This window comes from Mustela lutreola, chromosome X, assembly GCF_030435805.1.
Source record: "Mustela lutreola isolate mMusLut2 chromosome X, mMusLut2.pri, whole genome shotgun sequence".
NCBI lineage: Eukaryota > Metazoa > Chordata > Mammalia > Carnivora > Mustelidae > Mustela > Mustela lutreola.
The window spans coordinates 76229371-76244144 of NC_081308.1; the positions used below are offsets into that span (position 1 = coordinate 76229371).

Genomic DNA, 14774 nt, shown 5'->3' on the forward strand with positions numbered 1-14774 from the left:
CTTAATCCTACAAAACAAACTGAGGGTTGCTGGGGGGAGGAGGGTTGGGAGAAGGGGAGGTGGGGTTATGGACACTGGGGAGGGTATGTGCTTTGGTGAGTGCTGTGAAGTGTGTAAACCTGGCGATTCACAGACCTGTACCCCTGGGGATAAAAATACATGTTTATAAAAAAAAATCAATTAATTAATTAATTAATTTTTTAAAAAATAAAAAAATTTTAAAAAATGAGCAAGAGATAGGAACAGATTTTCAACAAACAGGATGTAAGAATGGCAAACACATGAAAAGATGTTCAAAATCAACCATAAGAAAAATGCAAATTAAAACTGCAATAAGATATCACTACACGTCTATCAGAATGGTGAAGAAAGTAAAAACACCAGATGCTGATAAGTATGTGGGGAAACTGAATTATGAAATTCTGATGGAAATGTAAAATGGTACAGGTCCTCTGGAAAACAGTTATTCAGTTTCTCTCACCACTGTTGTTCAATACAGTACTGGAAATCCCAGCCATAGCAATCAGACAACACATAGGACCCATCAATTACACACTTGGGTATCTATCCTAGACAAATGAAAACGTATGTTCACACAGAGTCCTATAAACAAATATTCATAGCAGCTTTATTTGTAACAGACAAAAGTGAAAAAAGCCCACATGTTCTTTAATAGGTGAATAAGTAAACTTTGGTATATTCATACCATGGAATACTATTCAGCAGTAACAAGGAACAAACTACTAACACATGCAACCACCTGGATCAATCTTCAGATTAACTGCAATGAGTGCAAGAGCCAATGGCAAAAGGTTATCCTGTACAGTTTTATTCACATAACATTCTCAAAATGACGAATAATAGAGCTAGAAAAGAGACTAGTGGTTACCAATTGTTAGAAATTGGGAAATGGTAGGAAGGAGATGATCTATGATTATAAAATGGAAACAGGAAAGAACCCTAGGGTGATGTAACTGCTTAATTCTTTAAGTTGACTGTGGTGACAGATATATGACCCAACACATATATTAAAATTACACAGAACTAAACATACACTCATACCCTACCTCCACAAAATGTAACATTAACATCATCAGTAATGTATATATAAAAAAGCAACGAAAACAAAAGGCCAGGATTGTGTACCATATTTTTCATTATTTACAAAAGGGAAATCCAAAAGATTTTTTGATGTAGCCAACAAGAATGTCAAGGATCTATTACAGAATGATACTCTCTTTCTTACATCAATAAAGGAAAATTAAAACCATATGACCATTTCAATAGATGCAGAAAAAGTATTTGACCTAGTACAGCATCCATTCATGATAAAAACTCTCAAGAAAGTAGAGATTGAAGGAACATACCTCAACAAAATAAAGGCCATATTTGAAAAACTCATACCTAATATCATCCCCAGTGGAGAAAAATTGAAAGCTTTTCCTCTATAGTCAGGAAATAAGACAGGAATGTCCACTCTCACCACTGTTGTTCAATACAGTACTGGAAATCCCAGCCATAGCAATCAGACAACACAAAGAAATAAAAAGCATCCAAATCAGCAAGGAGGAAGTCACTATTTGCAGATGGCGTAGAGAAAACACAAAAACTGCACTAAAAAATTGCTAGAAATGATACACAAATTCAGTAAAGTCACAGGATACAAAATCAATATATAGAAGTCTGTTGCGGGACGCCTGGGTGGCTCAGTTGGTTAAGCAGCTGCCTTCGGCTCAGGTCATGATCCCAGCATCCTGGGATCGAGTCCCACATCGGGCTCCTTGCTCCGCAGGGAGTCTGCTTCTCCCTCTGACTCTGCCTGCCTCTCTGTCTGCCTGTGCTCGCTCTCGCTCGCTGTCTCGCTGTCTCTCTGACAGATGGATAAATAAAATCTTTAAAAAAAAAAAAAAAAGAAAGGATGAATACCCAACTTAAAAAAAAAAAAAGAAGTCTGTTGCATTTCTGTACAACAATAACATGGCAGAAAGAGTTATCAGGAATCAATCCCATTTACAAAAGCACGAAAAAACGATAAAATACCTAGGAATAAACCTAACCAAAGAGGCCAAAGACGTGTACTCTGAAAACTGTAAAACACTGATGAAAGAAATTGAAGATGACACAAAGAAATGAAAAAACATTCCATGTTCATGGACTGGGAGAACAAATATTGTTAAAATGTCTATATTACCTAAAGCAATCTATGCAGTACATGCAATTCTTATCAAAATAACAACAGCATTTTTTCACAGAACTAGAACAACCAACCCTAAAATTTGCATGTATTCACAAAAGACCCCAAAGAGCAAAAAGCAATCTTGAAAAAGAAAAGCAACACTAGAGGCATCACAATTACAGTCCTCAAGTTATATTATAAAGCTGTAGTGAGCAATATAGTATAATACTGGCACAAAAACAGACACACAGTTTAACAGGACAGAACAGAAAACCAAGAAATGGACCCACAACTATATGGTGAATTAATCCTCGACAAAGCAGGAAAGAACAGCCAATGGAAAAAAGTCTCTTCAACAAATGGCGCTGGGAAAACTGGACAGCAACATGCAGAAGAATGAAACTGGACCACTTTCTTACACCATACATAAAAAGAAACTCAAAATGGGCTGAAGACCTAAATGTGAAACCTAAACTATAAAAATCCTAGAAAAGACCACAGACAGTAACTTCTCTGACATCTGCCATAACAACTTTGTCTAGATAAGTTCTCCGAGCCAAGGCAACAAAAGGAAAAATAAACTATCAGAACTATATCAAAATGAAGTTTCTGCACAGTGAAAGAAGCAATCAACAAAACTTAAAAGGCAACTTACAGAACGGGAAAAGATATTTACAAATTACATATATATATATATATATATATGAATATGATAAAGGGTTAGTAATCTAAGTACATAAAGAAATTATAAAACTCAACACCCCCTCAAAAAATAACCCAATTAAAAAATGGGTAGAAGACATGAATAGACATTTTTCCAAAGAATACATCCACATGGCCAAAAGAGACATCAGAAGATGGTCATTACCACTTACCATCAAGGAAATGCAAATCAAAACTACAATAAGATATCACCTCACATTTGTCAGAATGACTAAAATCAACAACACAAGAAACAACAGGTGTTAGTGAAGATACAGAGAAAAAGGAACCCTGTTGCTGTGTTGACAGAAATGCAAACTGGTGCTGCCATGGTGGAAAACAGTATGGCAGTGCCCCTAAAGGTTAAAAACAGAACTACCCTAGGATCCTGCAATCACACTACAGGTTGTTTACCCAAAGAATACAGAAACAATAATTTAAAGGGCCATGTACTCCTATGTTTAGAGCAGCATTATTTACAACAGTTGATATATGGAAGCAGCCCAAGTGGCCATCAACTGATGAATGACTAAAGAAGATGTAATACACACACACACACACACATACACACACACACACACACACACACGGAATATTATTCAGCTATAAAAAAGAATGAAATCTTGCAATCTACAATAACATGGATGGAGCTAAAGGTTAAAATGCTAACTAAGCAGATTAAGTCAGTGAGAGAAAGACAAATACCATATGATTTCATTCTTATGTGGAATTCAAGAAACAAATGAGCTAAGTGAAAAAATAGAGAGGCAAGCCAAGAAACAGAATCTTAACTATAAAGAGCAAACTGATTATTACCACAGTACAGGTGGGTGGGGAAATGGGTAAAATAGGTCATAGGGATTAAGGAGTGCGCTTGTGATGAGCACCTGCTGAATTATGTAGAGAATTGCTGAATCACTATATGATACCTGAAACTATTTCACTACCTGAAACTAATATAAAAGTGTATGTTAACTGGAAAATAAAAACTTTTTTAAAAAATGAATTTTCTCACTTAGACACACTTAAAATATTACTTCCCAAAATTCTCTCCTGATTTTTGAAAATATATCCCCAAAGGTTGTGAGCAATTATTTTTATTTCAAAATTATAATTTTCCATTTTGCTACACTAAATATTATCTAAGAAGAGTTAGAAGAACACTGGAGTAGAATTAAATAATCCTGGGTTTTGATCTTGGGCTCCACCACTATCTAAGCTACATGTGGTCTTGACATTTTTCAAGCCATGTGACTTTCAACAAATTAATCTCTATAATGAAGATTCTACAAAAACTGCAACGAGTACTATCCGCTCTATCCTAGCACAGGATGGTTGTGAAGAATCAAGTCATTAATGTAGCATGTTATTATCACCATTGTCATCTAAGCAGAGAAAATCTAAAGTTATATTTTAAAAAAGGCAAACTGTCTTATCAATTGACTTTTGGAAACCAACATCATTTATTGGCTTCTTCTGAACAGATGTGAATAAGAAGGCATTAACTCAGTGTATCCTAAATAAATACTTTTCATACCTGGCGTAACAAAACACTTCCACGTGTTGAATGGTTTTGTCCTTCCTGCTAAGAGCAATGGCTTCTTCATTTTCAAGAATCTGCTCTTGCCATGCTGGGCTTTCATTCACAATGTCACTGTTTTCCTAAATAAAACACAGATGAGAAATTTTAATTAAATTGCACAAAATGAACCTCTACTTTTTTGTGAAAAATGTATACCTTTCTCAATTAATGCTTTGCCTTTGATGCCATCAAAATTCTGAAGTGACTCCAGCATAGTGTGCCATCTTCAAAGGAAAGAGAAGAAATTTGTGTAAAATCCTACCCTATCAAATGCTTTCTGGTTTACACCTTTACAGCAGGATATCTAACAGTTTGGTGCAGTCACTGGATGTGCCTATTTTGACATTATTTAAGAACTAGGACAACTAACCCTCTTTCTGCTGAAAATCAAGTTGTCTGGTATACATATTACTTGTTATTAATAAAGATTTTGCATTTTGTTATCCAAACGCAGGCTCACAATTACTTCCTTCTACTTTTAGGTCTTTGAAGGTTAGTCACTAGCCATGTCAAATTTTGATTATATGTAAAAGTATATTTGAAGTATTCAGCCCACTATAACTGAGGACTGTATAATAATCAACCTCTGAATATTCTATTCTCAGAAAGACAATAAAAACAATAATGTATGATAATGTATGTAAACTTATAAGGGTGGAAAGTGGCCCTTCAAATATTTTAACAATTCCAAATTACATTTTATGGAGATAAATTATATATACAGCAGTATTTGAATACAGGGGATTTCTGGAAATGTCAAGATATGCCTTTTCCAAATGTCAAGGATCAATTTTTAATCTGTTTAAAATTTTAAAGTATTCGGTACACATTTCTCAGAGAAAAAATTTTTTGAATATATGTTTTCAAAAAACTAGTAGTGAAACAAAAAAACTAGTAGTGAAACAAAAAGTAGTGAAATATAACTACAATATTCTTTGTTTTAAGTAAATTCACTTCAACAAATTTCTAAACTTAAAGATTTCATAAAGCAATAATTATTTTAAAAGGCTTTTTTTCTAGGGTACCTGGATGGCTTAGTCAGTTAAGCATCTGACTCTTGGTTTTAGCTCAGGTCATTATCTCAGGGTCCTGGGATGAAGTTCCAGTTAAGGCTCTGTGCTCAGCAGGGAGTCTTCTTCCCCACTCTTTCTCCCTCTGCCCCTCCCCCAGCTAATGCACTCTCTCTCTCTCTCTTAAATAAATCTTTAAAAAGGGTTTTTTCTCCTGAATTTAACATTTTAAACTGTAGCAAAATAGGGTAGACATCTCTTCTTACTAAGTGTAATTATTAGATTATGTTAAACATACTAACATAGGTAGAAAAGGAGGTGAAATACAGAACTCTGAATGTGTAGACATGGGGTTACCAACCTGAAGAAAAGACTGTGGATCAGCAGACAAAGAGTGAAGGGGAAAGGATATGGTGAAAGAGGATGCTGGAGTAGAAGAACTTAAAAAAAGATTTTTCAAAAATATTCAATATTTTTAAATATTTTAATATTAATATTTTTAATAGATCTAATGTATTATCAAAATTTATTTTATAAAATTCCCTTTACTCATCAGAAGTTTTCCATTCAGACAACCAAGGTATAACTGTTGTCTTTGTTGTGAGCATCTAGACTAAATTTTCTCATGGAAGTGCTAAATACACGACGATAACCCTTACACATACTTCCTAAGAATAGGTTCAAAATAGGGTTTCTGATGAACACAAATACATGAATATTTAAGGCACATACATAAAATAGTTAAATGTCTACTAGTAACATTTACTTTCTTGATTTATACAGTTTGTATTACATGCAGTATTATTTTCCAAATATTGCTTGTTTTTCCATACCCTCACTTCACGCAACAGTTTTATTCAAACTGAATCTTCACTGCATCTTCAACATCAATGTCTTTGTCATGACTAGAAGAACCTTTTAAGTCACCTTCCATCAATTAATTAGTACAATTACAATGCTTATTGTGGTGCTTGGCACATGGTAAGTGTTTAACAGTCTTAGCTATATTATTTTCAGCTAACCGAATACAATTTTCTAGAATATATCATACTCCTTTCCCAACTGTCTAAACTCTTGAGATACAGAGATTTTTGATTCAATGTATGATGCTCTCAATAGAAGTTCATTTCAATCCACATGTACCATTCACATAAAATGGGGACATTTTTTTTAATCTGTCATAAAAATCAGTAAACTCTATGACATAACCTACTCCCCCTATTACTATGCTGTACAGGTCCTCTAAAAAACTTCCTTACAATGATATCCAATAGTTGTAGTAGGGAGATCCAAAAACTTAACAAATTCATATTAAATTTTTCCTTGCTTTTTGTTTTTACTGATTCTGTCAGGTCACTTCTATAAATACACAAACTACCAATGACTCAGACCATTTCAAAGTAATGTATTTTCCCCCTGAATAGTTGGGTTTTTTTCTCAAAATATACTACTGAAAGAGCAATAGTAATATGTGAGATTTTAGAAGGACTGAAATTTTTTTTCTGAAAGGCTATTTTGGAGAAAAAAAATATTGCCTTATATTTGGGAATGTAATGAGAAAATGGTATCAAGTATATATGATGTACTCTTCAGCCAACATATCTAAGTATATTTAAAAAGTAGTATCTATATTTTGAAAGCATTGGAAGAACATTAACTAAAAAGATGACTACATAATTTTTCTTAAATAAATAAATAAAAATGAGGCATCAATCCTATATTACAGAAGCTTAGGGTTTTTTTTTTGTTTTGTTTTTAATATTTTATTTATTTATTTGAGAGAGAGAGAGAGTGAGAGAGAGCATGAGCGAGGAGAAGGTCAGAGGGAGAAGCAGACTCCCCATGGAGCTGGGAGCCTGATGCAGGACTCAATCCCGGGACTCCAGGATCATGACCTGAGCTGAAGGCAGTCGTCCAACCAACTGAGCCACCCAGGCACCCCAGAAGCTTAGGGTTTTATTCAATGTAGGGTTATTATGTGATACCAAATACAACCTAGTAGATTAAAAATCAACTAAAAAGGTTACCTGGTATTCCTTTAGCCAGGACAGTATTCCTGAAAAGCTAAAACTGGCCCAGTTTCCTCCATAGTAGCTTCTTCTGTAACAATAAAAAAATAAGAGTAAAGAAAAGGTATAAAAATTAAGCCACTGATCTCCATCAGCAAACCACCCCATACCCTTCAAATCATTTCAGTATTGCCACCTCAGAGTTCAAAACATAATTGGGATGCTGGAAATACTAGGCTGAAATAAAAGTTGGCCTCTCCAAACCCAAAGTTAACTTTCCATTGTATAAGGAAAAAAATCTCTTTGGTCTCCTTAGAGCTTTCGCCACTGATCAAATGCCACTGATCATGTGATTGTGAACAGCTTGATATAGGCATTGAGCACAGAATATAAACAAAATTTGACTCCTAGGTTAAAACAAAATGGCTGGGGAGAAAACCCTGGTAGATCTCAAGGAAAGCCAATGGAAAAAAGTACTAAGTTTTCTGTAAAAAACTAAATATCCACTGTCCCCACCACCACCAAACCCATAACCCATGCCAACATACACACACACACACGCACAAACACACACATACATACATACAAATGGCTACTCTAGAGGTAGTGGCCCTGTGTTATTCTTAGCCTTCAGGGCCAAAAATAAAAGTAGCTTCTGGGACACAGTTATTCACTTTTGTAGTAAGTAAAACAAGAACAATATCCCCGCTAATAACTGGGTGAACTATTATTCTTCATTCTATAATCCTGTGAAGAATATCCTTCGGTTTTAGAGGACCCAGAGGTCTCCTAACTAGGATCAGGTAAACCTTGTAGACATTGGAGTTCTTATTAACTTCCTTAAGTAAGAGACTTGGGGCAACCAGAATTCTCTAATTCAGTACCACATATCTGTACTGGGGCTTCCCAGTTCTTATAAAACTCTTCACATTTATTCTTTGTATTATGAGCCCCAAAGTACACTCAGTTCTACCTACAACATCTGGTTCTGGGGTAGGAAAGATTCTTGGTTTTGTTTTGTTTTTGTTTTCATTTTGCCTTCTCTGTATTTTTCTCTAATGAAATAAAAATCTATAAAAGCTCTTTTTAAAATGAGATGAAAACTAAAACCTTTAATATCCAAAATCACTCATCCATAGTACTACTGGAGATCCCCTCAATCTTCTGATATATTTCTCCTCAAACAAATGTTGACAGGCCTGCAGAACAGTCAGACTTAAGGTTTAAGTATTTTTACCAATAATCACTGTTATTGCTCTAACAGAGAAAATGGTTAAGCTGAGTATCTGTGAAAATAGTTCTATTAATACAAATTACTGCTTTAGTTATAATTTGACAGTTCTCTTGAAGATAATGCAAATTCATTCACCATTCAAAATCTCTAATGGCTTTAAAATTTAGGTATATTTTCACTTATATTAACAATTCTAGATGGCCATCCTTGCTAACATGTTGGGATCAGGAGACATGGAAGCTCTGATCCCCTGGGTCAGAGAAAGCAGTGGAAGGAGAAGGTGGGCAACAGCTAGTATACAGAAGAGGGAGGAGTGAAGACAGAGGAGTGTTATAACTAGTGGTATTTCCTATAGAAATTTATACCCTCTTCTCCCTTGCCTGAGAATAATATACACTTCTGCCATCCCTTCCCACACTCTAAATATAACACTCAACAAACTAGAAAACATCCAGTGATGTTAAAAAAAATAAAATAACTGTCTTTATATTTTTTGTTAAGATATTTAGATTTCTTTTAAGCCACCTTATAGTCATAAATAAGAAGCTCTGACCGTTGGGTAAAAGTTTTAAGATCGAAGTCAATTTATTGGATACATCAATTTATAAGTAATAAATATACATTAGAAATCTGACACTAGGATAGACAAAGGTTTCTTAGATAACACACAGCAATAAAACTACTAGTAAAGGGGAATTCATGAAAATGAAAAAGTTCTACACTAAATAAATCATAAAAATGAATGGGTTAGCCACAAACTAGAAGAAAATATAAAACATATCTGACAAAAAGAGTGGTATCCAGGATATTTAAAGATCTTTTCAACTTAATAATATGACAAATATTCAAATTTTAAAATGGGCAAAGGGCTTGAACAGATGTTTCATAAAGGAAGATAGATGTGATTAATGAGCACATTAACAAGGTGCTCAACATCATTAGTCATTAGATAAGTACACATTAGTCTATGGCCATACCACCCTGAACATGCCCAGTCTCTGTGATCTGGGAAGCTAAGCAGGGTTGGGTCAGGTTAGTACTTTGACGGGAGATAAGTACACATTTAAAAAAAAAACATTAAAAATGAAAGTAATGAAATACTACTACACATCCACCAGAACAGTTAAAATTAGAAGGCTGACAATACCAGGTGTTGGTGTGGATGGCCAGAATGCTCATACTTTTTGGTGGGAGTGTAAAATGGTAAAAATACTTTGGAAAACTGGCAGTTTCAGAAAAAAACTAAACATGTATCTACCCTATGATCCATTCCTAGGTATTTACAAACCAGGAAAGTATATGTTCACAAAATACTTATACAAGCTTTTTCATAGTAGCTTTTTATTTTGTTTTTAAAGATTTTATTTATCTGAGAGACAGAGATCACAAGTAGGCAGAAAGGCAGGCGGTGGGGGGGGGGGCGCGAAGCAGACTCCCTGCTGAGCAGAGTGTCTGAGGCAGGGCTCCATCCCAGGACCCTGAGATCACAACCTTAGCCAAAGGCAAAGGCTTTAACCCACTGAGCCACCCAGGCGCCCTAGCTTTTTTAATAGCTCTGAACTGATCAGAATTCAGATATCCATCAATGGGTGAATGGATAAATAAGCTGAGGTATATCTATAAGATTGATACTATTCGCCAACAAAAATGAATACTGGTAACAACAGAGATGAATCTCACAGCTAAGTGAAAGAAGCTTTTACCCAAAAAGAGTACATTCTGAATGATTCCATCTATATGACATTCTAGAACAAGTTAATTATAATAAAAAACAACTCAAGAATGACTGGGTGTGAGGAAGTGCAGGATTTGACTTGGTTGGATGAGGCATGAGAGAACTTTCTAGAGCAAAGACCATATTATTTTATTTCAATAAGATTCTTAGTTACATAAGTGTATGCATTTCCCAAAACTTACTAAATGGCACACTTAAGATCTGTGTATTTCACTGCATCTAATTTTACCTAAAAGAAAAAGACCCATAAATATTGAACTTAATAATGTCAATGCTGAAGTGTTCCAGACTAAAGTACTGTATACAACTTACTTTGAACTATACAAAAGACAGAATAATAAATGGAAAGAAATATGAATACATGGGCAGTGATATAATAAAGCAAATACAGTGAAATGTTAATAGTAGAATCTAGGTAGTCATAAATATTCATAGTATAATTTTTTCAACTTTTCTGTCCAAAAATTATAATAAATTGTCAGGAAAAAAAAGTAACCTGAGTTTTCAAACATGGACCAAGATGTGCCAATTTCCACAGTATTTTCTGTTATTATCAAAAGCCTAAAAATAGTCTAAAAGAAAACCATCTTGCTGTTTCTTTCCATTATTAAATGACCTAAGTTCAGTTCATGGTCAAAATCTTTTTTTCCCCTATATTTGGTCATGTTTTCTGAGAGCTAACTGGTTCTAGTATTTTTCCATGCAGCTCACATTTTCAACTTTTCCTGTTGATATGCTCTTAACCTTAGCAGCTGGTGACCTGATCCAATGTACATAAAAGGTGAAACATGGTTTTCATTACTGTGGTACTTCTGACAAAAGAGGGTAACATAATTATTAATAAACTCACTATAAAAACAACACAGATTTTTATTAAGTTCATTTTGGTATTTGTAAAGTTCTAAGTATGGTTTGTAATACCCCTTAAAGAGAAAACAAAAAACTTTAGGTATCAAAATCAATATGGCAAAAAGAAAATGAAAAAAATCAATGTAACATTCTAATATGCTCCCTAGGAAAATTATTCCAATGAAATAGTAAAAATTAAAGTTCACCAAATATTTTCTTAAATTTTGTCTTTAAAAATACAGCTTCAGAACTATGACAAATTCAAGTTATAAAATATTATTTCTACTCTCTTGAGAAGTGTTTCTGCAGGGAATAACAAAGCTAGGTTATGGTTATTATTTTTAAAAACCCATAGGTACAATTTATTTTAAGGACAAAATGAGAACTTCCTGACATTAAAAAAAAAAGAAAAGAAAAAAGGGGAATGGAAGATTTTCTGCCAATTTTGTGTCACAACTGCCTCTGTACATCAAATAAAGGAAAAAAGTAGTTGCTGTTTTTTAAGATTTATTTATTTATTTATTTGACAGAGAGAGAGAGAGAGAGATCACAAGTAGGCAGAGAGGCAGGCAGAGAGAGAGAGAGGAGGAAGCAGGCTCCCCGCCAAGCAGAGAGCCCAACACAGGACTCGATCCCAGGACCCCGAGATCATGACCAGAGGCGAAGGCAGAGGCCCACCCCACTGAGCCACCCAGGCGCCCAAGGAAAAAGTAGTTTATGATGAAGGATGATGTGTATCTCTAATGCCAGGGAATGCTATTTTATATGGTAAAAAGAGTTCCTTAAAATTAGAGTTTCTCTGTGGAACTAGAAAAAGACTGTTCATTGTATTTAAACAGCAAATATAAAACTAATGTCTAGGGTGGCTAGGTGGCTCAGCCAGTTATGTGGCCAGCTCTTGATTTTGGCTCAGATCATGATCTACTGGGGATCAAGTTCCAAATCTGGCTCTGTGCTTGGTGGGGAAGGATGCTTGTCCCTCCCCTTTTACCCCTCCCCACCATTTATACATGTGTGCTCTCTCACAAATAAATAAATCTTAAAAAAAATGAAACTAATGTCTAAAGTCCTCTAAAGTTTCATGACAGTTAAGTGACCCAAAATTTTCAGCTAAAACAGTAAAAATCACAAATGGACATTTTTATTTTCAAAGATAAAAAAAGCCCAATAATCACAACACTGATGTATAGCTGTCCACTGTGTGAAATGTTGACGTTAAAACTGTGGAAAACATGGTTTTAATCTTTCTAAAGTTTTACAAAGCTTACTTAGCATACTGCCTAAGTTTTTCCAGATGCAGAAAGGAAATGGTTACACAGTTATCTCCATTAACACCAACCAATAAAACAGAAAAAGATAGCATTAAAATAATAACAAGAGATTCCTCATCCTTTACATAGTATTTAATATTAAAGCAACATCATTTTGTTTTATGTCTACTAATAAAAAGAAATACATTGTGGGTATACATAAAGAAAGGTGAGCTATATGAGAAGGCTGAGTAGTAAACCTATTAATTAGAGCCTATTTATTAAATCCTAACAATCTTCTTTTCCATTGTGTGTCATAATTACAATTCAGTGTTGAACATTCAGCAACACCCATAGCTACATGATGCTAAACTGCATCCTTACAGGGAAATGGCTTCTGTAAGCAAGGACAAGAAGATTAACAAAAGACAGAGCTACAAATATTCAGGCACACAGATCTAGGAATTGTTTTAATTATTAAAGAACATAGGAGTTAAAAAGGGAAGCACCACAGATCAACCTCTAGGCCTTCCCTATTCTATATTCACTGCTCCTAATCCCATTTCCTTATATAGTAGTAATTCCACCCCTTCCAATGACAGCATTTTTAATTTTTTGTTTTTGAGAACTGTTTTCACAACTATTTTCTCACGGATTTTTCCAGCAATCTTGTAAATCAGGTATGGTATTATTTTACAGATGAAGACACTGAGACCGTCTATGTAGAAATTAAGTCACTAGTTGAGGGCCACACAACTGCAACTGGTAGAAGCACAGTTAAAACTCAGTTCTGCTAAACCCTAACCCTATCCATTGGAACATAATCCCAAATTCTAAACTGGCTCGGATTATTTAGTCCATAGGATATTATAGTGTACCTGTGGTTCAATGAAGCCAAACACTTCAAATACTTGTGGTAAATATAGCGTAATGTATAAACTTGTCAAAAACCATCAAACCATATACCTGAAACTAATTTAGTGTTTCAACTAGACTCAAATAAAGAAAAAAAAATGACACCTGGCCCGATTACTAAATTCACCTTTTCCAAAATGTATCCCATTAATAACATGGACTATTAATAGGTGTTCCAAGGGGGGGGGAGGTACAATGACAAAATAAATTTGGAAAATTCTAGGTTTTTAACTTAAACCACCAAAAAAATGGTTTATGACAGAGCTTCTCAGCACCATTATGAGCTGTATGAGAAGACTGAGTATTAAACCTATTAATTAGAGCCTTTTTATTAAATTTTTGGTGTTTATGTCTGTTCTCACCAACAGGAAAAAAAATCAGCCAAGCAATGGACATTTCTTCTAAAAAAAGCATTTGAAGGGAGTTTTCAACAAAACATATTTTGAGAAATGCTACCTTAACACATTAATGACAAGGATAAAAATAGGATAATACATATTATAGTGCTTGCCATTTTCCATTCATTACCACTTAATGTTCACAAGAATCCCAAGAGATTGGTACTAAAAACATACCCATTTTACAATTAGGAAAAACCCAAAAACAAACAAGAAGTTGGGGATCTTGTTTAAGTCACTCAGATAGGAAATGGCCTGGATTTAAGCCCAGGCCATATCAGGCCCCAAAGTCTAAGCTCTATCCATTATAAAGACGGTCTTTTATAATCTATAAGATTGTAATATTTAAAATTATAAACATAAGCATATAACAAAACCCAAAATCTAACTTACTATGAATAAAGGCAATGGAATCTGTTTACAGACATTAGACAGAATGAAATCTAATTTTTATTTTGCTTCTCCAATTCATCTGGATAATGAAAATGGGAAAATAATTTCATGACTACATCTACTCTAATCTCAGAGCAGGAGAGACTATTCATTTCCAGGACCTAAAATACAACCAATTTTTTTTTTTGCATTTCTCAACTTTAATGTGTGCAAATACTTTTCTGTATATGATAAAAGTGGGAAAATAACAGTGTGGCATGTCTACTACTATTCACTTGCCAGCTATTAAAGAATACAAATATACCATATGAATTAAGGGAATTATTCTATTTCAATTTGATTGGAATACTATAAAGAATCATGACATGTTTCTACTTTCCTAGTTGACAAATAACTGAACAGACTAGGGAATATATTGGATTTACTCCCCACACAAATTCTCCTTTACTAAACCTCCACATACCTGATACACAAGCCAGCCAAGTTCCTTTCACCATCCACCCATTCCAAGATCAAGGCAG

The 14774-nt window shown here is 34.4% G+C and overlaps 1 protein-coding gene across 2 annotated transcripts in view; it reads right to left on the reverse strand.

Annotated features, from left to right (window-relative positions):
• The window catches only part of CHM (CHM Rab escort protein), a 229309-nt gene that overhangs the window by 169633 nt on the left and 44902 nt on the right, over positions 1-14774 (reverse strand). For both annotated transcript variants that reach the window (XM_059157117.1, XM_059157118.1), the window contains 2 exons: positions 7498-7570; positions 4416-4540 (listed from right to left, as the gene is read on the reverse strand). In XM_059157117.1, coding sequence (XP_059013100.1) covers positions 4416-4540; positions 7498-7570 — 198 coding nt within the window. The remainder of the gene's footprint in view (positions 1-4415; positions 4541-7497; positions 7571-14774) is intronic.